The sequence below is a fragment of the Apodemus sylvaticus genome, chromosome 21 (genome assembly GCF_947179515.1).
Source record: "Apodemus sylvaticus chromosome 21, mApoSyl1.1, whole genome shotgun sequence".
In the NCBI taxonomy this organism is placed as follows: Eukaryota; Metazoa; Chordata; class Mammalia; order Rodentia; family Muridae; genus Apodemus; species Apodemus sylvaticus.
Genome location: NC_067492.1, coordinates 9,627,731 through 9,655,228, shown reverse-complemented (window position 1 = coordinate 9,655,228; position 27,498 = coordinate 9,627,731). Strand labels below are relative to the sequence as shown.

The 27,498-nt window shown below is 51.9% G+C and overlaps 1 protein-coding gene across 1 annotated transcript in view; it reads right to left on the bottom strand.

Moving 5' to 3' along the window:
• Cotl1 (coactosin like F-actin binding protein 1) overlaps positions 1-25,460 on the bottom strand; it is a 29,946-nt gene extending 4,486 nt beyond the window's left edge. Inside the window, exons 1-3 of the mRNA XM_052167362.1 lie at positions 25,227-25,460; positions 25,043-25,125; positions 8,558-8,715 (exon numbers count right to left, since the gene is read on the bottom strand). Of these exons, the coding sequence (XP_052023322.1) occupies positions 8,558-8,715; positions 25,043-25,125; positions 25,227-25,303 (318 nt within the window). The 5' untranslated portion in view covers positions 25,304-25,460. The remainder of the gene's footprint in view (positions 1-8,557; positions 8,716-25,042; positions 25,126-25,226) is intronic.
• Between the last annotated feature and the right edge of the window lie 2,038 nt (positions 25,461-27,498).

The window sequence follows — 27,498 nt, the reverse complement described above, 5'->3', positions numbered from 1 at the left end:
TAAAAGGCTTGACACTAGTGGTATATTCTTCCCATCTAGGGTGTGAATTCTATAAAATGTGCTGGCTAGTTTTATGTCACCTTGACACAAGCTAGAGTCACAAGAGAGGAGAGAACCTCGACTAAGAAAATTAAGATCGGGCTGTAGGGAAGGCCGGGGGACATTTTCTTAGCGTTTGATGGGGGAGGGCTCAGCCCATTGGGTGTGATGCAAGCACCTGGGTTCTATAAGAAACAGGCCGTGCAAGCCACCAGGGACACGGCAGAAAGCAGCATCCCTCCATGGACTCGATATCAGCTCCTGCCTCCAGGTCCCTGGCCTGTGTGACTTCCTGTCCTGACTTCCTTCAGTGATGGACTACGATGTGGAAGAGCAAGCCAAATAAACCCACTCCTCTTCAACTTGATTTTTTAAAAATATTTATTTATTTTAAGTCAGTACACTGTAGCTGCATTCAGACACACCAGAAGAGGGCATCAGAACCCATGACAGGTGGTTTGTGAGTCACCATGTGGTTGCTGGGAATTGAACTCAGGACCTCTGGAAGAGCAGTCGGTGCTCTAGCCTCTGAGCCATCTCTCCAGCCCTCAACTTGATGTTTGACTGTAGTGTTCCATCTTTGTAACAGAAACCCTAAGGCAGGTACCAACCTCAAGACTTATTTGAAATGATTTCTTGTCCTCCGCCTCCACTCCCACTGAGCTTCAGATCTAAGGGTGCCACTAGAGAGTCCCCAGTGCCACAGGGGAGTCGCCTTCCAGGTATGTAAGTAAAAAGGGCAGAAATCAAGCAACATCAGCGGCAGCTAAAGCCTGCCCAGTAGCAATGCCAAGATCAGAAAGAGCAAGGAGTTTACCTGTATTCCTGGGTGCTGGCCACCTTCTATCACAGTCACCCCTACATGCACACAAACACACACACACACACACACACACACACACACATCTAACAGCCACAAGGAGAGGCAGGGAGCAGGACCCAGGCCAGACCTTACTGGGAACTGTTTTATGGTAATACTCGGCCTTATGTAAAGAGAGACAGGTGACATTGTGGCCACTCTGAAATGCCACCAGCTCACTCACAGTCCCTGGCACTCAGCTTGGCCATCGGTGTGTCACAGTGCACGGTAGCTGCTGGTGGCTGGAAGGACACAATCTATTCTGAAAGCAGCGTGGCCACACAGGAGAATCTCCTGTCCCAGAGCCCTGCAGCTGGCCCGCTCAGGGACAGCAGGGTGTGGCAGGGATGGATGTGAGGGTGGTGGCTTTGGTGGTAGCTTCCCAGGGAAGCTGAAAAGGTTCAAAAGTCACCTATCTGTAATTGTCCTGTGGTTCAAGTGGTTCAAGACAGGAGGATGGAACTGACAGGAACAAGGCCCACTGAGCCCTGCTGACCACCTCTGTGGACAGAGGACCAGATGGGGAAGTGACTTCAGGCCTCACAGTGAAGAGCAGAGCCCTGTGTTAGGCCAGCCCTTCCTCCTAGCCCCTCTACCACCAACACTCACACACTGCAGCCCAAGGCTGCCCAAGCTACCTGTAGAGTCCAAAGCACAAGCTGCCAGTAGGCACGGTTATCTGAGGCTTTGTGGGTTTTCTCCATGACCCTGGCATCCCTCTGAAAGTTTCTAGACAGGAGTTTTCCATGTTTTGCCCATTGGGACTGTTCAAAGGGAGGCAGGCTCCTTTAGCCATGTCCAAGTCTGGCACCTTCCGGGTTCCATCAAAACAGCTTGTAAAGGTGGCTGTGGGATGGTTTTGTCCCCACAGCCTTTCTTAGATACAAGGTGGGCCCTAGGATGCTCTCCTTGAGAAAGCGATCCCAGTGAAAGACAGGCCAGAAGCAGGTCTGCACACGCACACGCGCGCGTGCGCATGCACACACACACACACACACACACAACCCTGTTTGCAGGGCTAGATTAAGATACATATAAATATACTCTTATCCTTGACTTTAAATTGTTTCTTCCTCTTTTCAGACAAGTTCTCGTGAAACCCAGGCTGGCTTTAAACCTGCTGGTAGCCAAGGATCCCCCTAAACTTCCGCTCTTCCCCGCCTCCAGTGCTGTGATTACAGGTGTACAGCTACAAAGCCTGGTTTACGTGGTGCTGGGGACCCACTGAGATATATCCCCAACCCCGAGCTCTTTTTCAAAAGGCTTAAACCCAGTTTTCTTGCTCAAACAGGCTGGGGATGGGGTTTAGTAGAAGCTGCCCCATGCTCTCCAGCAGCCTGGCCCTCCAGAGTTTCCGTTCCTCCTCTGCAGACAGGAACAGAAACAGCACCACATGCTGGGGCTGTAATGAGGGCTTTGGAGCCTGTGAGGAGCCTGCACCCACGCTGGGTGTGCCCAGCACTGGACAAGTGCTGACTGGCCCTCAGATTTGTAAGTGATGGACTTTCACTTCAGCCTTGAGATTGCAGGGAAGCTCAGGGTTCAACTTCTGAGGCCCTTTCCTCATCCCCAGTGCTCATTTGCAAAGAAGGAGGGCAGCCCCAGGGATTCCTGGGTAAACACAGAAGATGCTGGCTATCTCCACCCACCCAGTGGCAGCATCCAATGCTGGGCTAGAGGAGAACTGCAGAGGAGGAGGAGAAAACCTGTGAGAGAAGAGAGGTGGCTTCCTCTACACCCAAAGACAAGCAGAGCAGCACCCCTCACTGCTCCCTGAAACCTGTGCTAGTTAATACTCACTGTGGCAACCACTAGCCTATACCCTAAGAGGTCAAATTCCAGTGTTGTGGCTCTCTCCAAGAGACAAGGAGCAGAGAAGCCCTGCAAGCAGAATTCAGCGCCCCCCCCCCATCCTGCTCCCCATTCCTAAAAAGAGGAGAGGGAGGGGAGAAGGGACCTCCAGAAGGATCCACACCAGTCACCAGTCACCCGAGGGTCTGCCTAAGTCCCTGGAGCACAGAGACAAAGAATAAGACAAAGTCCCACCATGGACACCAGAATCCCTGGACAACCAACACAGGATCACAGCATGGTTCCACACTAAGGCTTCGTGCTTGCTCTGCACCCATCTGGGACCCATGAGAATGTCCTCTGTGCAGGATGCAGACTCTCCCACACATATGAGCTAAGGCACAGCGGACAAGACACCCGCTGGTAACAATCAGTGCCTTTCCCCGAGCGGAATTCCCCAAGAATTTTAAGCCAAAGCCTTCTGAGTGCTGAATAAAAAGCAATCAGTCCCCAACAGCCCTTCTTGCCAGGAAAAAAGGACAACCTTGCAGGAGGCTGAGCAGCAAGAAACACAAGTGCGCTGCTAGCCCTCCCGCCCCCTCTGTGACCTCCTACACCTATTCAGTGTCTGAAAGACCAAGTCCTTAAAACCCGGCCAGCAAGGTATAATTTACTCAAAAAGAGCAGGTTCTTAAAACAGGCATGACTCATCGAAAAAGGATGACGGAGACAAACGGATCAGCAGGCCAAGTGCTTGACAGACTCGGATACGAAGGTAAGTCACCTTCCTGCTCAGGGAGAAAGCCAAGGGCACACACAGGCGGGCACATGGTGACGTTCCAGGAACAGAATGCAAGCAGACAGATGTCCCAGGTCCTGCTGTGAACCAGGCTGAGCAGTTGATCCCATACTGTCCCTCGTCACATATGGGAAAGTGCTTGGGACCTGCTCCTCTGCCTCCTAGACATTTACCAAAGCCCTGACCCCACCTAGCCTGACCTCTGACCCAGTCTAGTTCTGGGAGGGCGAAGGAGCAGGAAGAGTACTCCACTCTCTCCTCCTGTGTCCATGGCAGACATCACAAATCAATCGTGGCACCTTCTCTGTCAAGATTCAACCTTAGAATTCTTAACCCAGGGCTTCAAGCAGCCCCTCTTGGTCAGCTGACAGGTCAGAGGTCAAATCCAGGCTGGATCCTTAACTTCTGTCTAATCAAAGCTGCCTGTGACTGGGGAATTAGCTGCATGAGGAAATACTCACTCATCACGTAGGAGACCGTAGGTTTAATCTCCAGAAAGAGAAAGAGAAAAAGTAGGCATAGAATTTCTTGTTCCTAGCCACATGCATGTTTGGGAGTTTCCTCCAAAGAATCAGTAAACAGAATTGTTTTAAAATGACAACACTTAGCCTCAAAGATGTTCACTCTCAGCAAATACCAGGACGTGTCCATAATTCAGCAAAAAGCGAATACATAAGTAAACATGGGCTTGCTTAGCTGGTAATGCGCTTGGTTAGCATGCACAAAGCCCTGGGTTCTACCCCAGCACTGTTTAAACGGGGCGCAGCAGTGCACGCCTATCATCTGGACACCTAGGGGTTGTAGGCAGGGATTTCAGGGGTTCAAGGTCACCTCAGCTACATATAGTGAGTTCAAGACACGCCTGGGCAACATGAAACCATCTCTCAAGGAAGAGACTGGGGGCTGGAGAGATGGTTCAATGGTTAAGAACACTGACTGCTCTTCCCAAGGTCTTGAGTTCAAATCCCAGCAACCACACGGTGGCTCACAGCCATCTGTAATGGGACTGATACTCTATTCTGGTGTGTCTGAAGACAGTGACAGAATATATATATATATGCACACTCACCCTATGTGGTATCTTATTTATTATTCCCCTGCTTCAGAGGTCAGATGAGGAAACAGAGACCCAGGAGGAGGAGGGTGAGAGACCAGAGACATGATGAGCTGTGTGAGCTCCTGACCAAGGCAGGCTGAGGTCTACATGAGAAAGAGTGCGCGTGATGAGCATTACTCACACCTGTGGTGGGCACCATGATGAGCATTAGACTCACACCTGTGGTGGGCACCATGATGAGCATTAGACTCACGCCTGTGGTGGGCACTCACCAAACAGTGCCTGGCTGCTGTGACCAGGGGCCACACGCCATGGAGGTCCGCCCTGAAAGGGACTGGATAGACAAATAACCAGAAGACAGAAGAATAGAGAGGTGCCATAAAAGGGGTGGGCAAGACCCCCCCAGAGCACATGCCCGGGGTGCCTGGGCCACCATGTGGAGGCCTCACACCTTCAGTCCGGCGCAGCAGGGGTGTTCCACACTTCTGTGCTGGGCCTGGCTGCTAGGTACCTCGAAAGCATCACACCCAGGCAGGCAGGCTGGCCGTGGGATGCGAGTGGGTCTGCAGTCTGGTGGGGGACAACAAGCCACAGCTAGCCACAACATGGCCAGCTGACTGAAGCAGCTTGGTTTATGTGGGGCCCCTCCCTGAGCAACTAACCCTAACCCCTCCCCATCTTAAAGCTTTCCCAGGCTCCCCAGATGAAACCCCATCTTCAAAACTGTCTCCCTTGGGCAAGTAAGATGGCTCAGCAGGGGAAGGAGCTCACTGCCACCCGTAACTGGATTTCGATCCCAAACCCCAGAAAGGAACAAGACCCCATTACATTGTTCTCTGACCTCCACATGCAACACCCCCCCACACACACACACAAACTGTGCATATGTACGTAATATTTTAAACTCAATGATAAATGAATACAAATTAAAACAAACAAACAAAAAAAGAGCATGCAAGTTGGAGCATCATTTTGCAAGGCCTGCCTGATCCGCTCTGACGCAAGGCAGCTTGCCACGGCACCGGGAAGTCTCCCCCGCTGGCCACCACATTGTCCTCACAAGCCTGCAGAGGCATCAGAACAAAGAGCGGGTGTGCCCTCCCGGGCACCAGCAGACAACCGTGTGGCAGGGCAACCTCAGCCAAGAGAGCTGTCAGCTCAGCACATTCCCCAACTCAGGGCAGAGTCCCTCCAACCACTCAGCTTCCCGCAGCCCTGTGGTTGGTAGAGAAGGGGGCATCGGTCTGGTTTTCCCAGTCACGACAGAACTCAGCTCTGAACGCAGACCCTTCATCTGAACGCAGACCCTTCAGTGAACTTTCTGACTTCCGGTTCCAGGCTGGCCTCAATCCCCAATCCTCATGCCTCCACACTCATGCTACAGGCATGTACCCCCACCTGCCCAGGAATCCCAGCTCCTCATCTGAGTGACCCTCAGCAAACCTCACCTCCCAGCAGGTCTCTGAAACTGTAGCTGCAAATCTTAACACCCACTCCTGCCCCAAGATGGCGGTCAGGGGCCTTTTATGGAACTGGACTACCACAGAGATAGCAGGCCTCTCTCTTCTGGGGTCCTGACTTTGATAGATCACCAAAGCCTGGAGATTCCTTCTGTTGGGCAGAGGGTGGCTAAATCCAGAGAGAAACAGAACCAGGAGAAGACAGGAAGTCGACTGGAACATGGATCCAGCCATGAATCCCTGTTGCCCTCACCCTGCGCTGTAGAGAGCTGGCCAATTCAACTTCTCTGAGTCTGCAAATCCACAGCCAGGAACTAGTATTACCACCACAAAGGCTGCACCGGAGAACCCAGTCTCTGAGTCACCCCCACTCATGGGTCTACCTGGTCACCGCAGTCAGTGCTAGGCTCACAGAAAACCCCTGCAGGGGACTGTAGCTCAGCAGCAGAGTGCACACACGAAGCTCTGGGTTGGAGCCTCAGCTCTGCAAAATCACAAGCATGTCCTAAACAAGTAGATGAACAGTGTAGCTATGTGTGGTGGGCTCACTTGTCAGCGCTCCAAAACCAGAGGCAGGAGAGTCACCCTAAGTTTAAGGTCAGGCTGGGCTACAGAGACTCTATCTCAACAAAATTAAAATAGAGTAAGATAATAGGGGGACAGCCAGTGGCTCTGTGGGTAAAGGTGCTGGTGGTGCAAGCCTGGTGACTTGAACTTGTCCCTGGAAGCCAAAGAAAGATGGAAGGAGAGAAATGACTTTATAATGTTATCCTCATGTTCTCAGTGATGCACGCGTGCACATGCACACACACTCTACACATGCACACACACACTACACATGCACACACTACACATGCACACACACACACTCACACATGCACACACACATGCACACACACAAGGACACACACACTACATATGCACACACACACAAGCACACACACTCACACTTGCACACACACACACACACACACACACTCTACACATGCACACGAGACCTACTTTAAATCCACTAAATCTAACTACAGTGCTTGTAGGCTCTGGAACCCCTGCTAGGCTGTCTATGGAGGCCACCAGACAGGACATGTGAGCAACTCAGGCTGTAATGTGTTTGGGAAAGGAGCTCAGCTTGACCCTCTGAACTCAAAGGAAAAAGAAGCTGGGTGTGGCCAGCCTCCACCTTCCACCCTAGAACTCAGGAGGCAGAGACAGGGGGATCTTTGCGTGTTCCAGGAAGAAGCCACAGCTACACAACAGAGAGACCCTGTCCCCTGGCTCGTTTTATGACAGCTTGACACGAGCTAGAGTCATCAGAGATGAGGGAGCCTTAACAGAGAAAATGCCCCTAATAAGACCAGGCTGCAGACAAACCTGGAGAGCATTTACTTAACTAGTGATCAATGGGGAAGAGTCCAGCCATTGTGGGTGGGGCCGTTCCTGGGTTGGTAGTTCTGGGTTCTATGTGAAAGCAGGCTGAGCAAGCCATAGGGAGCAAGCCAGTAAGCAGCACCCCTCCGCGGCCTCTGCATCCGCTCCTGCCTTGTTTGAGCTTTTGTCCTGATTTCAGGCAGTGATAAATGTTGCCATGGAAGCATTAGCTGATAAACCCTTTCCTCCCTGACTTGCTGTTTGGTCACAGCCATGGGAATCCCAACTAAGACAGACACCTTGTTTAAATTAAAAAAAAAAAAAAAAATTAAAGGCAGCCAGAGAGCCAAGGTGCTTTTGTTTTTGTTTTATTTTATGCATACACATGTCTGTCTGTGTACCACACATATGCAGTGCTCACCGTGGGGTCCAGAAGAGGGCATCAGATCCCCTGGAGCTGCGGAGGGGTGCGAACTGCCACGTGGGTGCCGGGAAGCACGCAGGGCTCTCTGGGAATGCAGCCGATGTTCCTAACCACTGAGCCGTCTCTCCTGCCCCATCTTTTTGCTTTGACCATGTCACTAGCCCCTGGGCAACAGCCAGACAGAAGGGCTGACCACACCTACTCTGGTCACTGGAACAGCAGTTTGGATAAGCCAAAGGGAAGGGCTCTCTGGCTTCTAGACTTGGGGAACTCCTGCTCGCTCACTTTGCTTTACTGTAATGAATTCAGATTTTCCTTTCTTGAGGAAGCCCCCTCACCCAAACCCGCAAACAAACCACCTCACTGTCTGTGGTGCTGTGGGTATCACTGCTGTCACACTCATGTCACCAAACTTTGACAATACACCCCCACTGTCAATCATCAGGTGTCCCTACCACAGGAACTGGGAAAGGTCCCAGCCTCTCCCCTAGGTTCCCAGTGGCCACTGCTGGGACCCAGCTACAATGGGACAGGGAGCAGTCTCCATTCTGGTCACCTTGTCTGTGAGCTGCTGGCCGTGCAGAGCTCATGTGCCAACTGCTATGTCCTGTGGCGTAACTGTCACAACGGCAGAGCTCTGGCCCTGGTGGGCACCCTGAACAATGTTAGGATTCTCCAGAGTCCGTCCCCCAGCGCCCCACCCCCACCCCCAACCTCGACGGAATGTCGACCCTTGGTGACATGCAGCAGAGCGCATTACCTGGACCACCTCCTTCACCAGCGTCTTGTCCGTCCCTGTCTTGGCACGCTGCAGGCCGCTCACGTCCTCTCCGATCCACGTGATGAGGGCGAACTTGGATCTTTTGCTCATGGCATCGCCGGTGGTAAAGCGCACGAAGGCAAAGAGCCGAACATCATCTGTGACCAAGACAGAGAGAACGCCACTCTCAGTAAGGACTCCCCGACACCATGTCCCTGGCAGAGGCCATGAGCCACAGTTATGCCCAGAAAGAAGGCGGACACAAGTGTGTCCCCAGAGTCCTATGAATTACAGGGTGCTGTACAATACTTCTGGTCTCCGCCACTAGACACCAGAGCATCCCTAAGTTCTGACGAGCCAACCCTACATACTTTCAGCTGTCCCCGGCGGCAGAACCACCTATCCACTCGGTGGCCGGTAGGGGTGTGATGTCCGTGAAAGCCATGTTACATGTTCAGAAGTCAGAGGACAATTTTGCAAAGTCTGTTCTCCTTTTTCACCATGTTAGTATCAGGGAGTGAACTCAGGTTGTTGGGCCTGGTGGCAAGCCCCCTTCCCCGCTGAGCTCTCTCGCCAGCCCAATCGGTTTGTACTCTCACAATGGTATTTTAGAGATATTCTACATTTTAAAATTCTTTTCTTCAAAATCCAAATGTTATGACAGTTGGGAACTTACAGAAATGTCACTGGTAAAAAAGCACGCTTGGGCATGTGCGCACACATCATTTTAAAGGACACAACTGTGCAACTATCACCATAGCCTAATTCTAGAACATTCTCATCATCCAAAAAGGAAACCCAGACTCAAGAGCAGATGCTTCCAGGCTCACTCGGCCCCCAGCAACCAGTAACCTGCCTCTGTCTCTGGATTCGCTGAGATCGCTGATCTGGATAGTGACATGACATGATTGTCACATGTGCTCTATGGGGATGGAGTAGGTCACTGTGTTCTCAGGGCTCACCTGTGTGTGTGTAAAGGTGTGCATGCATGTGCGTAGCGGTCATTTGACAACCTTGGGCCCTGCGCTTCAGATTTCTGCTTTGCTTCTTGATAAAGTCTCTCTCTCTCTCTCTCTCTCTCTCTCTCTCTCTCTCACTGGCCTGAAACCCACCAAGTATGCTAGGCTAGCCAGTCAGTAAAGCCCAAAAATCCTTCTGTCTCTGCCTCCCCAGGGCTTCCAAAAACCGGTAGCGCCACACTTCTGTCATCATCCATGAAGAGGAGACATTCAAGCCATAGGCCTTGGTGGCCCACCAGATAGAAACTTCTATCTGAAAATACTGCCATGGCTCAGGGCTGCCAGGGCGCTGCTATGTGGCCTGGGTACACCGTGAACTCTTGAAGATGAAGGTTTTTAGGTTTTGTGGACATGGGCCTTGTAGCTAGCGCAGATGCGCAGCAGGGGTCACCCCAGCAGCTGAGAGGATTTCCCAGCACGAGTGGGGTGTGGCTGTGGGCAGTGTTTTATGCACTGTGTCCAATGACCAGCACTGACACGCATGACAGAATTTCATCCTTGACCTGCAGGGGAGGCAGGAACCCATCCCAGGCCCTTCCCTACCAGCCTTCACAAAACACCACCAGTGTCCGTTTCCACAGCAACGACTTCCCAGTTCTGCTGTGTCAGCCTGGAGTCTTGGGCCCAGCAGCTGTGGGTCCTTGCCAAAGGCTTTGTGTGGGACAGTGGCTGGAGCCCCTGACCTCACCCTTCATCCAGCCAAGTGCAAAGCCAGCCAGAGGCGTCAGCTCTCCTGTACCACAAGGGACTTTCAAAAGATGGCTCTCTCAAAGTCTGCCCCTCACCCATTTCAGACACTCGCCTCAGACAGCACCATCCTCTCCAGCCGGCACTGAAATGTTTGAGTGTGTATTCGGATATGGTTTGGGTTAAACATAAGAGAACATGGCCCTTTTAAATTGTTTTAGTCGTGTTTCTTATTTTGAGTGTGTGTGGTGATGCGGAGGCCAGAGGCTAGCTAAATGGAGTCAATTCCCTTTTTCTACCTTTATGTAGGTTCTGGGGACTGAACGTAGGTCATCATACTTGCGTGGCAATCACCTTTACCCACTGAGCCATCTTGTCAGCCCCTAGATTTACTCTGAAGAGTCTCTAGCAGTCACCCAGTAAAATTTGTATCCTAAGGACTAGCTGGTGCTCAGGGAGCAAGTCACACACACACACACACACACACACACACACACACCCTAAAGGCCTTGGGAACCTTCCAGAACCTCATGGTGACTTCATTTAAACAACCATGGGGGAGGGAGGCAGGCAAGCCGCGTGTGGGGTGACTGGCTGGGTGCTTATCTAACTAACAGCAGTTTGCTCAAGAAGACTGCTGACAGACACATTTTCAGAGCTCCCGACTGATGGCACTTAACAAATGCTGGACCCTGGAGGCCTGCCTGGACAGGATGTCAGCTGAGGGTGGACACAAGGCCTGGGCAGCGTTTTTACCACTGCATCAAGGCGGAGGCTGTCACGGCCATCTTGACAGCACGGAGAGCAGACGGCCCTTTCAGGAAGTCTATTCCCGCTGCTTTCTTCAAAAATGAGGGCACAGAGCAGTCCAAGCACACACCCTAAGCCGCCCTCTTCTCAGCAGAACAGGAGCGCAGGAGTGGCTGAGAAGCAGAGGGGACTTCTCCATGTATGCACATGTATATACATGCACACACATGCTAAGGTGGAGAACTCGTCAGAGGCCCGGCACCTGGGCCTGCTGCCATCTGCTTCAGTGATACCCTGTCCCCAGTGGGACTTGGGCAGCAAGGAACTAGAACAGTGCTTCCCAAACTTACTAAGGCTGCCTGATCCCCCTCATGCTGTGGTGGCCCCCAACCATAAAATTATTGTTCTTGCTACTTTATAACTGTAATTTTGCTGTTATGAACTGTAATGTAAGTATCTGGGTTTCAATGGTCTTAGGCCACCGCTGTGAAAGGGTCATTTGACCCACAAAAGAGTCCTGACCTATGGGGTTGAGATCCAGTGAATTAGAAGCTGCTTTCTTGGGGGCTGGAGACACGGCTCAGCGGTTAAGAGCACTGACTGCTCTTACAGAGGTCCTGAGTTCAATTCCCAGCAACCACGTGGTGGCTCACACCCATCTGTAATGGGGTCTGATGCCCTCTTCGGGGGTGTCTGAAGAGAGTGACAGTGTACTCAAAAGAAGTTGCTTTCTTGCTGAAGTCTACTTCTCAATAAGTGCACAGTCCTCGTTTGCCTTTCAACACACACGACCCCCAAAGGACTTGCGCTCTGCTCGGCTGGAAACTCCAGGAGGCGGCTCAGGGGCAGAGCTTGGGCAAGCCTTGGGGTGAGGAGAAGAATGAGCCAATGCTTGAAGGCTACCACAGAAAGAATAAGGCACGGTGGGGACATAGGGATCCCAGGGTGGGGATAAGACATGCAGCTAGTGGGGACAAGGGATGGCACAAGAGGGCTCCAGCACAGAAAAGTGGAAGTCCTCCAAGTGCAGCCCCACCCCTTCCTCCTGCCCCACCCCACCCCTTCCTCCTGCCCCACGCACTACGCTTTAAGGAAGTGAGCAGGCCAAGCTTCCAGAAGGGTCTGGTCCCCCTTTTCTACATAACCATCAAGGTGACAAGGCTATCCCTCAGACTCACCCTCCTCCCCCAAACGCCTCAAAAGTCACAGCAGAAAAGGAGGCCCTGAGCAGGCATCCAGACGTGCTTGTCTAACTCGCTGCACACCTAACATGTCGTAGTCATCGCCATCATTGTCATCATCGTCTTCAGGAAGCCTCATCCCAAGGACTGGGGCACATATTACAGATCCATTTGGGCATCACCAAGGGTAAGCTGAGGCCAGGCCCACGCTGAAGGTTAACACAGTTCTGTGCCTTCCCTGTGCCCCAAAGAAATACCAGCATAGAGTCCCTGCCATGCTGACCAAGTGAGCGGTTCCCCTGCCCTTTCCCACCCAAATTTGAAACAGCAGTGGACCCTTAAGTTGAGGCTCATCCCTCCCCCCTCCCCTTTCCCTCCTCCTCTCCCTTCGCCTTCTCCTCCCACTACGGTGTCCCCCAACATTGCATCCACACTGATGGAAGGAATCTTCAGGGCAGGCCCAGGGACCAAAGAACGGCCACGTAGCTCACACTCAGTGAGCTCTCAGTGACTTCCTTATCACACACACCACACGCTGCATGCAGAATAAGCAGAAACTTGAATGAGCAAAAATAAAGTCGCTGACGGAAGGGGCTCTGAACATGTTCTGATCAAAGGCTCACTCTTTATCCAGGGCCAGCCTGGAACTCACAACATAGCCCACACTGGCCTCAAGTATGCAACAATCAATGCTCCTGCCTCAGCTTTCAAAGTGTTGTCATTGCAGACGTGACCTACCGCAAAACAAATCTTTTAAGCATTTCGCCCATCTGTCCAGTTCTCGTGTCCCTGTGCCAGAGACACCACAGGCAATGTATAAATAAACCGTGGGCCAGCAGAAAGTAGGAAAAAAGAGAATGATTTTTTTTCTATTTCTGCCCTAAAGCTGAACTTCAGAGTACGACAAAAGGAGAAAGGAAAAGCAGGGCACAGGCCCAGAGCCCAGGATCAGCTCACACAGCTCCTGACCTTCCTCACAGCTTCAGAGACGTTGTGCAAACAAAGCTCTGAAAGGGGAAACACTCCCACACCAAAGAGCTAAGCAGCCATCTTCCCAAGGGGAGGGGGTTGCAGGCGGGGAGCGGGAGGAACATAGGGACAACATGGACAGGACGGGTTGGAGGACAGGGGGGGGGCTATAGACTGGGAGGGAGGAATGTGGGGGGCTGCAGGCTGTAGGGGAGGGCTATGGGGGGTGCTCAAGCTGGAGGGGTGGGCTGTGGGGGGTGTTCAGGCTGGAGGGGAGGGCTGCAGACTGAGGAGTGGGGGTGGGACAGGCTGGAGAGGAGAGGCTATAGGCTGGAGGGGAGGGCTGGAGGGGGAAGAGAGGCTGGAGGGAAGGGGTTATAGGCTGAAGGTGGGGGTGGGGGGCTGCATCTCCAGGAAGCTGAGAGGAAGCAGAAAAAACACTCTGACATCCTGTCAAAGCCCAGAGGCAGCTGGAGGCTGTCATTGCATCCTGGCTCCTGTAGGACCAGGCAGAGGGCCTCAGAGGGGATGAGGCTCTCCTGCCAAGACAGAAGGAGGCTGGCACATTCACGATAGCAGCTGTATTACTGGTGCCACACCCTCTCCTCCCTTGGCCCTCGCTATATTCTGTGGACTCCATCCCTAGCACAAGAAAATGAATGGATGGATGGAAGGATGGATGGAAGGATGGATGGATGGATGGATGGATGGATGGATGAATGAGACCAAAAGGTAGGAGCCTCGGGCTGATTTGAAATTGCAAGAAGAAGGTTAGGTAACAAATGGCCTCTGTTCATTACACAGTCCCTGGCTATCCTGGGCAAAACAAATGTACCAGCACCCTCTTGTCCCAAACATCTTAACACAGGGTTTCTTAACACAGGGTTTCATATTAGCTTCAAACTCATATGTAGCCTAAGATGATCCTGAACTTCTGATCCTCCTGTCTCTACCTCCTGAGTCCCAGGAATACGAAATGCACCTACCTGGTTTACTGTGTGCATGCTAGGAAATTATTCTACATCCCTAGCTACTGCAGGGACAGGAGGATGGCAAGGCTGAGGTCCATCTGGTCGACCTAATAAGATTTACTAGAAGTAAAAAGTAAAACTAGAGGTGGGATGTTTGCAGCTCAGAATCATGCCTAAGGATGAGCAGAGCCCTAAATCCAACCCCAGAATCATAGACTAAGAACAGCAATAATTTTGAACTACATAAAGAAAGCCCGCAAGCCCAGAACTGAAGACTACAGCCACACTGGCTTATTTCCTCAGGGGCTGGGAGGCTGAATCTCCAGGGTGATCTCAGCACACGGGCATCTGTGTGCAGTTTTGCATCTGTGATCACATTGCACATAATGTGCTAGCCTACCTCCCTGCCCCACCCCCTACTCCTAGAAGCAGCCCAAGCCATTCCAGCTGAGCTCCAAACCAACCACCCAGCTTTCTTAGACAAAGAACATGAGAAAATGCAGTAGAGTAAATAGAAGATGATTTTGGCAGGCTCTGGAGCCAGACCCGGGAGATCCAAATTACCCAGAGAGCCCCAGGCGTCCCTGTCCCCAACACAGCACAGGTGTCCCGCTCATCAGTTATCTCCATCGATGATCTGTTGAAACAGCACCAGACCAGACACCCTCAGGCCAGTCACACCCCTGTGGTGGGGTGTGACTGCTGGATCACTAGCAGCCCCACAAGCACTGATTTGCTCTTCACAGGTCTGCTAAGTCAGTCACCCACCAGACAAGCACACAGTCACCTTGTGATTCAGGACATCCTTACCCTTTAACTATGAGCACAATGACACCAAACACCCAAACAGCTGTTACTCAGGTGTGACTAGAACATCAAAGAAGGAAGGAGGTTAGCTTTTTCTAGAGGCTGTGAAGGAAGGCTTCACGGATGAGATCCCTTTGGATCCGAGTCTTTAAGGATAAGTTGGCCCAGAGGTGGCTTCAGAACCACTCTGTCAAGGATGACCTTGATCTCCTAATTCTCCTTCCTCTACCTCCCAAGCGATTGTTTGATCAGTTTACAACCTGCCCCACTAAGTCCAATCTGTACAACAACGAGGACTGAACCAGGCTTTCCTCAGAGCTATTCAGGCGCTCTACCATCGGGGCCACAGACGCAGCCTGGAAGACTACATCTTGTTCCTATCAGTCCTAGTGCCCAGATGGTGCCTGGCACATGGCACACTCTCAGAAAGAGCCTTAAACAGTCACCTCTGTGGTCTCGGGAGCTTTCAGTCCTCCATGTCAGCTGCTCCGCACTGTGGGAGGTGCCATTCCCCCTGGGTACAGTCAGTGTGACTTACACCCCCTGAGATCAAGCAGGAGATGCAGAGAAAGCTCAGAGGACACGTAGCAGCTGACAGCACTTGCACAATGACCTTTAACCAAAGGGCAAGGAGAGGAGAACGCATCCACACGCAGCTGCTGGCCTGGATGGAGCTGTGAAGTGGGGGCCATGCTTCCGCCCTAGGTCTCACTGAGCAAGATCACACAGGAGGCGCTGGCTGAAGTCCCCTCTCATTCTCCAGAGAGTAACCCAGTCTGCTGTCCTCAGAGGACTCAGGGGACAAAAACAAAGCCCTTGGATTGGCCCGACACCTAGCAAGTTTGGAAAGTGGCTGGACAAGCTTAGTGTAACAGCTTATAACCTGGCCATCACAGCACTCTGGTGGCTGAGGCAGGAGGATTGCAGCCTTAAGGCCAGCCTGTGCTACACAGACAGATTATGCAAGGAAAAAAAAAAGGGAAGGAAGGAGCTGGTGAGATGGTGAAGACAAGAACACTGGTGGTAACCATGGCAACCAGGGAGCAAACAGAGACCTGCAGCAGAGCAACAGGCAGGAAGGTGAGGTGCTGGGTGCTAAGTGCTCATCTAACACCACAGAGCAGCCAGTCCCCAAGACAAGGTCTCTGGACACACAGAACCCTGGGAACCCACGATGACAAGAAGACCATAGGGAAATCTTAAATGTATGCAGACTGGGGGACCCCATCACCCCATCACGGCCTGGCTGCTTGATCCGGACCCTCCCATACATGCCATCACTGCCCTTTGTCACCTTGGGCGAGGGGGGGAGGGTGTCGGAATACCCTCTTTCTTTACAATTTAAATTTTCTTTTCTTTAGTTTCTTGTCGGTCTGACATCAATGTTTCTGAGCCCTGGAACCTGTGGCAGTGACTTGTAGATGTAACTTGGAGATGTGAATGAGGGATGGGCCCCGTGACGCTCGCCTAAACGCCACTACAATTCCTCCGTGGAGAAATAGGAAGGTAGGAAAGTGAGGACCAGGAGCTGTCATCGTGAGAAAAGACTACACAGACACTGGTGGCTTTGAAGGGGACCGAAGATGACAAAAGACAGGGGCACAGGAAGGGCACCGCTGACCACTGTTCTTATTAATACTATCAACTGGTCATTAATAGCAAGGACGAGTAGAAACGACAGAATCAAACGTCAGTAAGCACATGCGGACAGATGAGAGACCAGCAGAGCTGGAGACACCAGAGCCTGGCACACGGCACAAGGACCGTGAGTCCCAGGCCAGCCAGGGCTGCCCAGACCCTGCCTCGATAATAGGAAAAAAGAAAGATCAGGACCCACTAGGGCAGGCCTGTCAATCCAGTTACTAGGGAGAGTGAGGCGGGAGGAATCAAATCCATCCTGGGTAACTTGGCAAGACTCTATGTCAAAATGAAAAGAGGAAGAAGACAGTTGAGGCTGCGGCTCCTCCAGGGTAGCATGTCCCTGCATGCAAGGGTCCCTGGGTTCAAACCTCAGCGCCGCCCCTCCCCCACACCAGATCTACTGCAAGTCAATTCCGAAGTGCATCCACAACATAAATATTAAAAGGCAATATAAAAATCCGCTCTCGGAAACAGGCCTCTGGGGACGGATGCTCTGGGGCGTCTCTGGCCACCTCTGAGAAGTACACACAAGTCTGTAGGAGAGGCACTCTGGGACACAGGATTGCAGGAAGACGCCTGGCACGGGGCCAAAGCAGCCATGTGGTCAGAGCTATTGACAGGGGCCATTTGCTCTGCACTGATTACGGAGTTACTGCTTCAGAGGGGACAGAGGGACTTCCTGTGCAGGCTCAGCCTTCGGCACGGCTGGGGACCACCTAGATAATAGCAGGTTGTGTTTATGCACTCCCAAGTGCTCTCAGTATAGCGTGGTAGCTCTAAGGCAGGCTCAGATCCTAGCAGGAGAAAGCGGCATGTGTGGGCGTGGCTTTGGGTATCGCCACAGGCTCTGAGGAGTGCTGGCCCCCAAACCACCTGGTCCCTGCTTATGACCTATTCATGAAATCTTTGACTGCTTGACTTTTCAGAGATGCAGCCCTGAAGTCTGGAGACACCTCTCAAACAAAGAAGTGGGAACACAAACTGTCAGTCCTGTGCTCCAGATTCCTAGCAGATCTTGAAGGATCCCGGCAAAATGGCATCCTGTTCCCTACAGCCTCACCAGCTGGCATGAGTTCCCTTTACCGATTCTCCGCCCTCCTGCCTCACCCAACCCACACCCTCATTCCTGCTTCCTGGGTCTACCCCCACCCCCAAGCCCCTGGCCTGCACCCAGGCCCAGGCCCAGGGTCAGCTTAAGCTAAGCTAAAACAGTACCCAGAAGAAAACAGGCCGCGTGGACAGAAGGCAGCTCAGCCTGCTGGTTTAGAACAGGGGCTAGCCCTGCCAACGGGCACAGTGGGGCTCCTGAGCAGAGGCTAGCCCTGCCAACGGGCACAGTGGAGCTCTTGAGCAGGGACCAGCTCTCCCAGCAGGCACAATGGGGCTCAGAGAAGCTAGGTGACTTGACATGATCACACAGCTCATGGAGAATAGAGCTCAGACTGGAGGCCAGGCGGCATGGATTTCCTTCTTGAAGTGCAAACAGAAGGCTGGAGCGTCAGCACTTACACGGAAGCCAAGCCGCGACTCGGGCCAGGCAAAGGAACAACATCCTCATGGGGGTGGGGGGAGGTGTGATAGGCCCTAGCTACCATGAACATTACCAAAACCATAAAATCTCTTCAGGACCTTGTCATAGCATCTCTCTCTCTCTCTCTCTCTCTCTCTCTCTCTCACCCACACACATGTACATGTTATACATGTGACTGGCCAATTCCATGAGGACAAGGGTGACATCTGAATAGAGGGGACATTTACCCTGGGCCTTAACTACTGTAGAAGTCTCCCTAGAAAGCAAAATGAAGGAAGACTGGCCACAAAATCTGAGGGGGGTGGGGCAGCAGGGGGCAGTCCTGGTCATTCCCAGCACAGGGGCCTTCTGGACAAAAGCCATAAAAATACTGTTAGTAGTTGGGGGTGGGGATCCCCAAGTGAACTCAGACAATCACCTCTGGCCAGAAGACCGGGTCATGGGGTCAAGAACAGGGCCCAAGTCAGCCCAAAGGCCTTATTCAGTAGATTTAGTAAATGAGAGACAAGGCCAGCAGGAAGGGCAGAGCCCTGAGGCCTTTCAGTCAGGAAAGGAAGAAGGGCAGAAGGAAGAGAGAGCAGTGAAGAAGGCCCAGCAAGAGGGGGGGAGGGGGAAGTGAGGGAGGGGTAGAGTGGAGGGAGGGGTAGAGTGGAGGGAGGGGCAGTGGGGGAGGGGATTGGGGGAGGGGCAAGGCGGAAGAAGGTGGGGGGGCATGGGGAGAGAGGGAGGGGGCAAGGGAATAGAGGCAGTAGGGGGCAGGGGCAGTATAGAAGGAGGAGCAGGGAGGTTTTCTGAAAACCAAAGTCTCTGAAAAGAACAGAAGAGGTAAGTTAAATAGAAAGAAAGAAAAAAAGATAAAGAGGCTGGGCATGGTGGCAGCTCAAGCCTTTAATCCCAGCAGACAAAGGCAGGTGGGTTGCTATGACTTTAAGGCCAGCCTGGTCTATATAGCAAATTCCAGGTCACCCAGGACTCAACAGTCAATCTTAAAGAGAAAAAACAAAAAATTTCAAAAAGGGAGAGGCTGGTGTGACTGTATGTGTTTGTGTGTGTGTGTGTGTGAGAGAGACTGTGTGTGTTTGTGTGTGTGAGACTGTGTGTGTTTGTGTGTGTCTGTGAGTGGTGGGGCCGGGGGAGTTATAACACCCAGAAAACTCAAAGGGAAGGCTGCCAAGGCTGCCTGTGCTCCTGAGGGTGGAGATTAAAGACGCTGTTCTAAAGAAGGGGCACTGGCTACTCATGAGAAAGATAGACACCTGCCGGCCTACACCTGGAAAAAAAGATGACCACAAATCCAAAGGCAAGGAAAAACCTTCAAGCTACAAATCCAAAGGACGACACAAGCCAATGTACTCAGCAACAGAGTGTAGGGGAAACATCGGTGGAGACCAAATTCAAGCTACTTAACTCCCTTGAAGATAAATAAATAATCCACCAGGTATGGTGCTCAGACAGACCTTAATCATGGCACTCGGGGAATTATCTCAAACTGCAAAGGCAGCCTGAGCTCCACAGTGAGTTCCAGGCCAACCTGGGCTACAGTTTCAAGAGCCTGTCTCAGAAGGAATGAAAAAGAAATCAAATGGTTCAGGGAAGTCGGCAATCTAGAGCGACAGCTTCAAGCATGGCTGGGTCAAGGGTGCAAGCCTTGCCAGCTGGCCTCCAACCCTGACCTTTGCCTGAGCGCCGCAGGTTCTGTCAGAGGCAGAAGGGTCCTGTGACTCCAAGCCTTCATTCTCTCTGGGTTTAATCCCAGAGACAGATTAAAGGACTCTTTCCCAACAGCCCTGTCCAAAGTCCCCGTCCCCGAAGCAAGCCAGATCAGCCTTAAGGGAGCACGTGAGGCTCTAACCTTGGGCTAAACATCGTGATGGGATGGTTCGCTTGGATTAGCCAAGTCTGGATCATGTGCCATCTGAGAGCCATTAACCCCCAACCCTCACAAAGGATGGAATACAGATCAATGTCCCAAACATGGCCTCAGGCTATTCTGCTGTGTGCTGACCAGAGAGCATCATGGGAGTATCACATTCACCCAGCACCTCTGGCAACCAATCATTGCTAACAGTCTCCCGGCATGCCCTTCTCCAGGGACCACCCCACACATCCAGTTTACTCAGCCTGCCTGAGTCAGGTGCCTCCCAAGGCAGCTATGGTGGCCCTGCACATGCACTGAGAATCTACTTTATGCCAGGCAGTGTTTCTGTATCCTGTCATTTTATCATCCACAAACACCCTCACCTCACACACGCAGAAACAGAGACTCTGGCAGACCTACCCAAGGTCACACAGCATAGCCGGACTTCAGTTAGGGCAAAGATTGGATCGTCCCCCTCAGGCTCTAAAATCTACACCAGAACACTGGATGCATTCCCGGAAGCCTGGGCTCTTTCCAAAAGAAAACTGCTTCCAGCAAAGACTTTGGGTCCATCAGCAGAGGACCTGGTTAGACAAAGTTGCAGTTAACAGAGTATTTTTATAGCCCCTTTAAAGGCGCCACAAGAAAAAGAAACAAAACAAAAGGTAGTAAAGACTCAGCCCCAGAAAGGAAGGTGGGTGGCCCAATAGCCATGGGATGGTCCTACTTTAGAGCACAAAAATACATATAGAGAAATGGCTCAAGAATACAGACAAAGATGAGGTCCCTGTCACCTGGCCAATCCTCCTGGGAGACCATGGAACATCTGCTGGGCATAGGAAGTCTTTGCTGTGACATATCCCCTCGGTTCTCAGAGTAAGTCTACAAAGTAGCCACCAGTGCACAGAATGAATGAATATGACTAAGGCAGAACATTGAAAGGGTGGATACATTCCTGAATGGTGGACACATTTCTGGATGGTTCTCACCTCCTCTTTGTACAGAGTCTCCGACTATCCTAGAAGGACCACCTGCGGTTGGGTGGCCCAGTTGATAAAGAGGTGGCACAAGCTTGAGGACCTCCATCTGGATTGCCAGCATTCTCATAAAAGCTGGGTATGGTTGCGGGCTAGTAAGCCCTGGTGTGCACTGGTCGTCCTGAGGCAAGCTCCAGGTTCAGTACAAGACCCTGTCTCAAAAAGGCTCGGCAAAATGGCCCAGCGGAGAACAGTGCCTGTTCCCAAGATTGACTACTTGTATTTGATCCCTGGGACCCCGATGGAGGAGAGAACTGACTCCCACAAACTGTCCACTGATCCCCACATGTGCACCATGGCATGTGCATGAATGGGAAAACACACCACACACACACACACACACTTTAAAACAAAGCAAAGAGTCATCAAGAAACATCAACACTGATCTCTGCACTCCACACACATGGGTGTGCATACACATGCTCCCACACATAGATGCTCCCACACATACATGGGTATACACATACTCCCACACATACATGCACACACACATACATGTGAATGTACACATACATGCACACACATGATCCCACACATGCATGTGAATATATATGCTCCCACACATATATGGATATACACATGCTCCCACACATACATGCACACATAAATGCTCCCACAATACATGCACACACACATGCTCCCACACATACATGTGCATACACAACTGGAGTCTCTGATTGGAAAATAGTCCCTCAACCTCTGTGGGCTGAGCACTGAGGCTGCCTGACTCCGCGTGGCTCTCTGGGGTCCCTGTAGTCCCCCCATCTCAGGTGCTTTGCCCAAGGTCACCCAGCCCTTGCCTTTCTGCCACTCTCAGCATGTACCCTGCTTCCACAGGATCTCAATCCCCAAATAAAATGTTAGCCCAACTCAGGGACATTTGAAGAACTTAACTTTGCCCTAAGCATGCACGCCTGCTGTTTGCACTGCGGCAGAAGGGTCAACAGATGGGCAGCTTGCCTGCTTTGGGAACATGAATCTGAACTCAGAACACTGGCACAGCCTGCACCCCTCAGCACCATGGCAACCACCTCTCCCCATGGACTAAGCAGCTCCTGCAAACAGACCCAGGTTAAGGTTAGTGCCACTGGAGGCCATCGCAGGCTGGATGCAGGCAGACCCACTGTGTGCTGGGTTAAGCACCTACTGAGAGTCTCAGGATGAAAAGCAGCTACAGGAATGAAAAGTAACTTGGTTAACTAATATCTATATAGTCATTCTGTTATTAATTTTGTGACTACTGAGAAGAAATATTTCCACAGGAAAGGCAGGGTGGGACTCTCTACACATCTCTGAGGTGCTTGGAAATAAGGGGAAAAAAACCTTTCTTCTGGGACCTGCCAAGACAGCTGACAGGGAATGAGGGCTCTCCCTACATCACAGTAAGCAAATCTTCTAATTTGCAAACCATCCCACAAAGAACAAGACCCTAAACCACTTCCTTGGGGCCAAGAGCAATGGGTCCCAGAGTCTAGTCCTAGCTCTCTTCCTCCTAGGTGTCGGGTAAGTCACTTAACCTCTCTGGGCCCTGGTTTGCAATCTTCAGTACGAGCCAACCCACTCCACCCACCAGAAGCATGGCTGACGCCCAGGTCAGGTACAGTGGTAGGTAAGATTACAAATAGGAATGTTGAGGGTGGGGTCACTGGCTCAGAAGGCCTCAGCAGGGGAGGGACGGAGAGCAGACCAGATGGCTGGAAAGAGAGACTGCAGCTGCAGCCTCCTTCCCACGGTCCATTCACAAGGACCAACAAGCAGCCTGCAGAGCAGGGGCGGGGGCGCGGGGGTGGGGTGGGGGTTTAGCTCATTCGCCAGACGATTGCCATCCCATCCCTGTAGAGGGTTAGCCGTGGGAGATCTGAGCAGAAAACCACGGCCCACCAGAGGAAGGAAGTGTCCCCCAAGCAGCACCCAGGCCGGATGTGCGGCAGCAGGAGCATCAGGGAGGAATCTACCAGCCGGATGCTTGGCTCTCACCTTCTCCAGCTTAGTGGGAAAAGGAGTCACAGCGGCTGGGGATGGGCTCCCGGTGAGGAGGGGAGCGGACCTGCAGCACCCAGCCAGCCCCAGAGATTCTGGGGCCCATCCTGCTGAGGGTGCGCCAACTTCGGGAAAGTTGAGCCTGCATTTGTCCCACGTTGGAAGCTGGAAGCGTTTGCTGCAGTCAGAGCAGCCGGGATCCTGCTCTGGAGTCAATGCCTGCACACTGACTCCGCAGCATTGCACTTTACGCCGATGTTGTTTTAAGTGAATTATTTACAAAAGCAACGAATATGGAGTCTAGCAGCAGCTCCCAGGAGACATTTTAGCCGGGAGAACACTTACACATGAACACACAATCTCACACTCATCGTAGTACCACCACAGCGCAATGTGAATGCCCTCTGAAAAGAACTAAATACAAAAGATGATTCAGTTAAGAAAGTTATGCCGCTGGGGAAGGTGATGCAAGCCTATAATCCTAGCATTTTGGAGGCAGAGGCAGGAGGATCAGGAGTTTCCAGCCAGACTTAGCTACACAGCCAAGTTTGAGGCCAGAAAACAATTAAAGAGTTGGGTGGTACAAACCAGGAAACAGAAGCAGGAAGATCGCAAGAGCGTGAACTTGTCTCAAAATAAAATGGTTTAATTTTTAAAAAGGCTGAGATGAACCTCAGAGGTAGAGCATGTGGCCAGCATATTCAGTGCCCTATGTCCTGTACCCAGTACTGGGTTAAAAAAGAAAGAAAAGAGGAAAAGGAAAAAGAAAGCAGGTAAGAAAAGAAGTCACATGACCCTGGCCTGATTTTTTTTTTTTTTTTTTGGTCTGTTTGTCACCAGTGACTCTGACCACACTGTCCTGAACACTTATACACACTTGGGATCAATCAATCACAGAAGCACTAAGAGAGATCAGGTGAGGAACTGTGACCCCTACAGGGACCAGGCCCCAACCCACCCAGCTGGAAAGCAGCCCCAAGGGATTCTAACCCACAGCCAAGCCTAGGAGTCCACACCCTAGCTTCTAAGTGGCCTGCTTTTGTTTGACATTAGTTCCAAAGCTAAAGACAATATGAGACACTAGGCCCGGGAGCTCAGGCTGGCCCCCAACTCTCCATCCCCCTGCCTCTGTTTCCAGAATATGCTGAGCTGCTCTGCACACCAGCTCCTTTAGAGATCTCATTACCAACTGTAATAAGCTGTGAATGGCTGGGGGCTGTGGCCATTCAGGCCCTGTGTTCTTTCACGGTCCACACATCCCAGGGAAACTGAACACACACAAACCTTAGGGTTCTGTTGGATGCTTTTAGTAAGTCACACATCTGCATGATGCCTCCACACCAAACCACGGAGCACTCTTGGCTCCCAGAGCTATCCCCCCATGACCCACCCCAGCCAGTGACCATTCACTCCAAAGGAAACTGGCGCTGGGACCTCACAAGTCAGCTTCACTGTATCCAGGCCTCATATAGCAGCATCGGGTATCCACTCTTGGTCCGTGTCTCTGTCCTCTTCAAAATTAAAGGCTTGTACAGAAGCAGATACGGACAAAGAAGGAAGGAGAAGGGAGGGTGGGGCCCCGGGTTCTGCCTTTAGCTTGCAGCCCCCAAGGGCTTCGGCGTTTATTGTTCACTAACCAATCAGAGAGGGTGGAGTTTGAACTGTCGGTTCTGACCTGGAAACCCAGTGAACCACAGGGAGCGGAAGAAGCTGTCTGACACTGCCAGGGGAGGAATCTCCATGGGTCACTTGATCGAGTGATCCACAGGGGTTGGGGGCAGGGTGGGGGACGGATACACTGGGGACTTTGGAAAGCTCAGATGAGAACTTTGCATGGTTGTGCACGCCCATCATACCAGTACTAGAAGGTTGCGGCAGGAGGATGGCCAGTTGGAGATCATTCTGGATATATAGTGAGCCCCTATCTCCAAAACCACAAAGACAAAAACAAAACAAACAAACAAACAGAAACCCAGCCCAGATCTATTGCTGCTTGCCAGCACCTCGCTGCCCAGGGTGCCCACCGTCTTTCAAAAGGTCTCGGGTCGCCCTACCTGTGCACTGCTGGATGAAGTGCTGGTAATCCGCTCCCTGATCTCCGGGGACAATGGTGGAGCCGTCGTATCTGAAAGTCACCCTTTGGGTTGGAGGAAGAAAAGAAACATAGGTGAGCGGCGGCGGCGAGCGGCACGAAGCAGGTCACCACTGGCATCCCCGGCCCCGCGGCGCGTTGCTCACCAGATGACCGCCGAGCCGTCGTCCCGCACTAAGTTGTACGCCGCGCGACACGCCTCCTTGTCGATCTTCGTGGCCATGGCCGCCGCGAGGACACTGCCGGAACCAGTGAACGAGTCCCTGATCCGCTGCGAGGGTCGATCGGGCTCCGAGAGTGAGCAGGGAGGGTGGGGGCGGCCGCTCAGAAGAGCAAGCTAAGGTCCTCGGAGAGGGGCCCGCGGTTACTGCAGAGCCAGAGCGCGCGCCGCGACTCCACTCCCATGAAGGCCACGCCCCTCCTCTCCCATTGGTCACTAGGTGTGGGGGCGGAGCGTCTCGCACACCCGGCAGCCAATCCCAGCCCATGTGGATTGCGCAACACCGCAGAGGGCTGGAGGAGGGGGCGCTTCCTCCTTGTCTTTCCTTCCTCCCTCGTCTTCCCTCCCTACTCCGTGGGCCCCAGCCCCTCTCTTCTTCCACCGCCTTCTGTGTTCTCCGATCTCGCTCTCCTTCCTCCTTCCCTCTCTCCTTTCCTCCATTCCTCTCCTCCTCTTAAGCGGTTGCCCTCTTCTCTCAGCCTCTACCTTGTTCTCCTTCTCATCTCTATCCTTCCTCCCTAAGGCCTCCCTCCTTCTCCTCTTCTTCGTCCCCTCCATCTTCTCTCGAATCTCCTTATTCTCTCTTCCTCCCTCGTCCCCTCCACCAGTGAGCTGGGCTTCAGAGCTCTCCACCCCTCCCCCGTCTCCAGAAGGATAACTTAAGTCAGCACTCAGATGAGCCGGGCTGGCCAAGGCTAGCCCCCTAACCCAGTATTTGCTCTTTGGATTTGGAAAGGTGCCATCTGGGAATCACTGTTGACTTTGTAGCCTGGCTGTCTGCAGTCCCGTGGGGTGCTGGGGAGGGCGGCATCCTTAACTACCTTACTGGGTCATTCATTCACTACTCTTCTACTATCTGTCCTACCAGCCGATGAAAGGCTGGCCCCTGGAGGCCCAGCTCTAAAATTGCTTTTAATTCTCAGCCCCAAGCCATAGGGCAAGCCCTGAAACCTTTCCAAGAGTACAGCACTCTCTCCCCATGGTAAGAAAAACATGCCCCGGCCTCATCGGGTGCCTTCAGCCTTAACTGAAATGATGTACATATGCCACACGGCGGGCATCAAAACAGGTCGCTGTTGGTTTGCTATTAACTAAAACAGATCATAGAAACTGAAAAGTTCGGAACATGTACAGGGGATAGAAGAACCCTTAGCCTGAAGGTGTGACCCAGAGCCAGCATCTGCGAGGTCCCAGGTTCTCTCTCTCAACACCTCATCTAAAAAAATTTTAAAAAAATTTTTTTTTATTAGTCCGGACACAATAGCTCACACCAGACAGATCAGAACTCAGGAGGAAAGAAGGATTATACATTGACAACCAGCCTACATACTGATTTCCAGACCAGCCTGGGCTATAAAATAAGACCCCGACTCAGAGTAGGAGAGATGGTTAATCCTCTTCCAGAGGACTTTAGATTCTTTCTCAGTACCCATGTCTGTAATTACAGCTCCAGGGGAATCTGATGTCCTCCTCTAACCTCTGTAGGCATCTGCACATGCGTCCAATACAAACACACACACACACACTCAAATAAATAAAAATCATAGTGATAGATACTTGCTATCCTAATATTTGGGAGATGTCTGCAAGAGAACCAAGAAATTCAGGGTCATCCTCAGATGCATAGACAATTGAAGCCAGCCTGGGCTATATGAAATTATCTCAATACAAACCACACACACACACACACACACATACACACACACACACAGGGTAGGGGCCGAGCTGCCAAGAAAAAGTACGACCTTCCTCAAAATGTAAAAAGCAAATTCATAAAAACTATCGACTACTCGACGGGCGGTGGTGGCACACGCCTGTAATCCCACTCTGTAATGCCTCACTCTGGGAAGCAGAGGGAGGTGAATTTCTGAGTTCAAGGCCAGCCTGGTCTACAGAGTGAGTTCCAGGACAGCCAGGGCTACACAGAGAAACCCTGTCTCCAAAAACCAAATCCAAAAAACAAAAACAAAAAAAAAACAAACAAACAAAAAAAAAACTATCAACTACTCAAATCACAAAGACCAGTCAAATGTGTGACCGGTCCAATGACAGTGCCTGTGTGTCTGTGTGTGTTCCTTCCTTATGACTATGTGAAGCAGATGGTCTCAGATGCCTTCTACCTTGTCTTTTCAGTCAGGGTCTCTCGCCCTGGCCTGGAGCTTACCAACTCTGGCAGGCCATTCAACCCCAGGGCCACA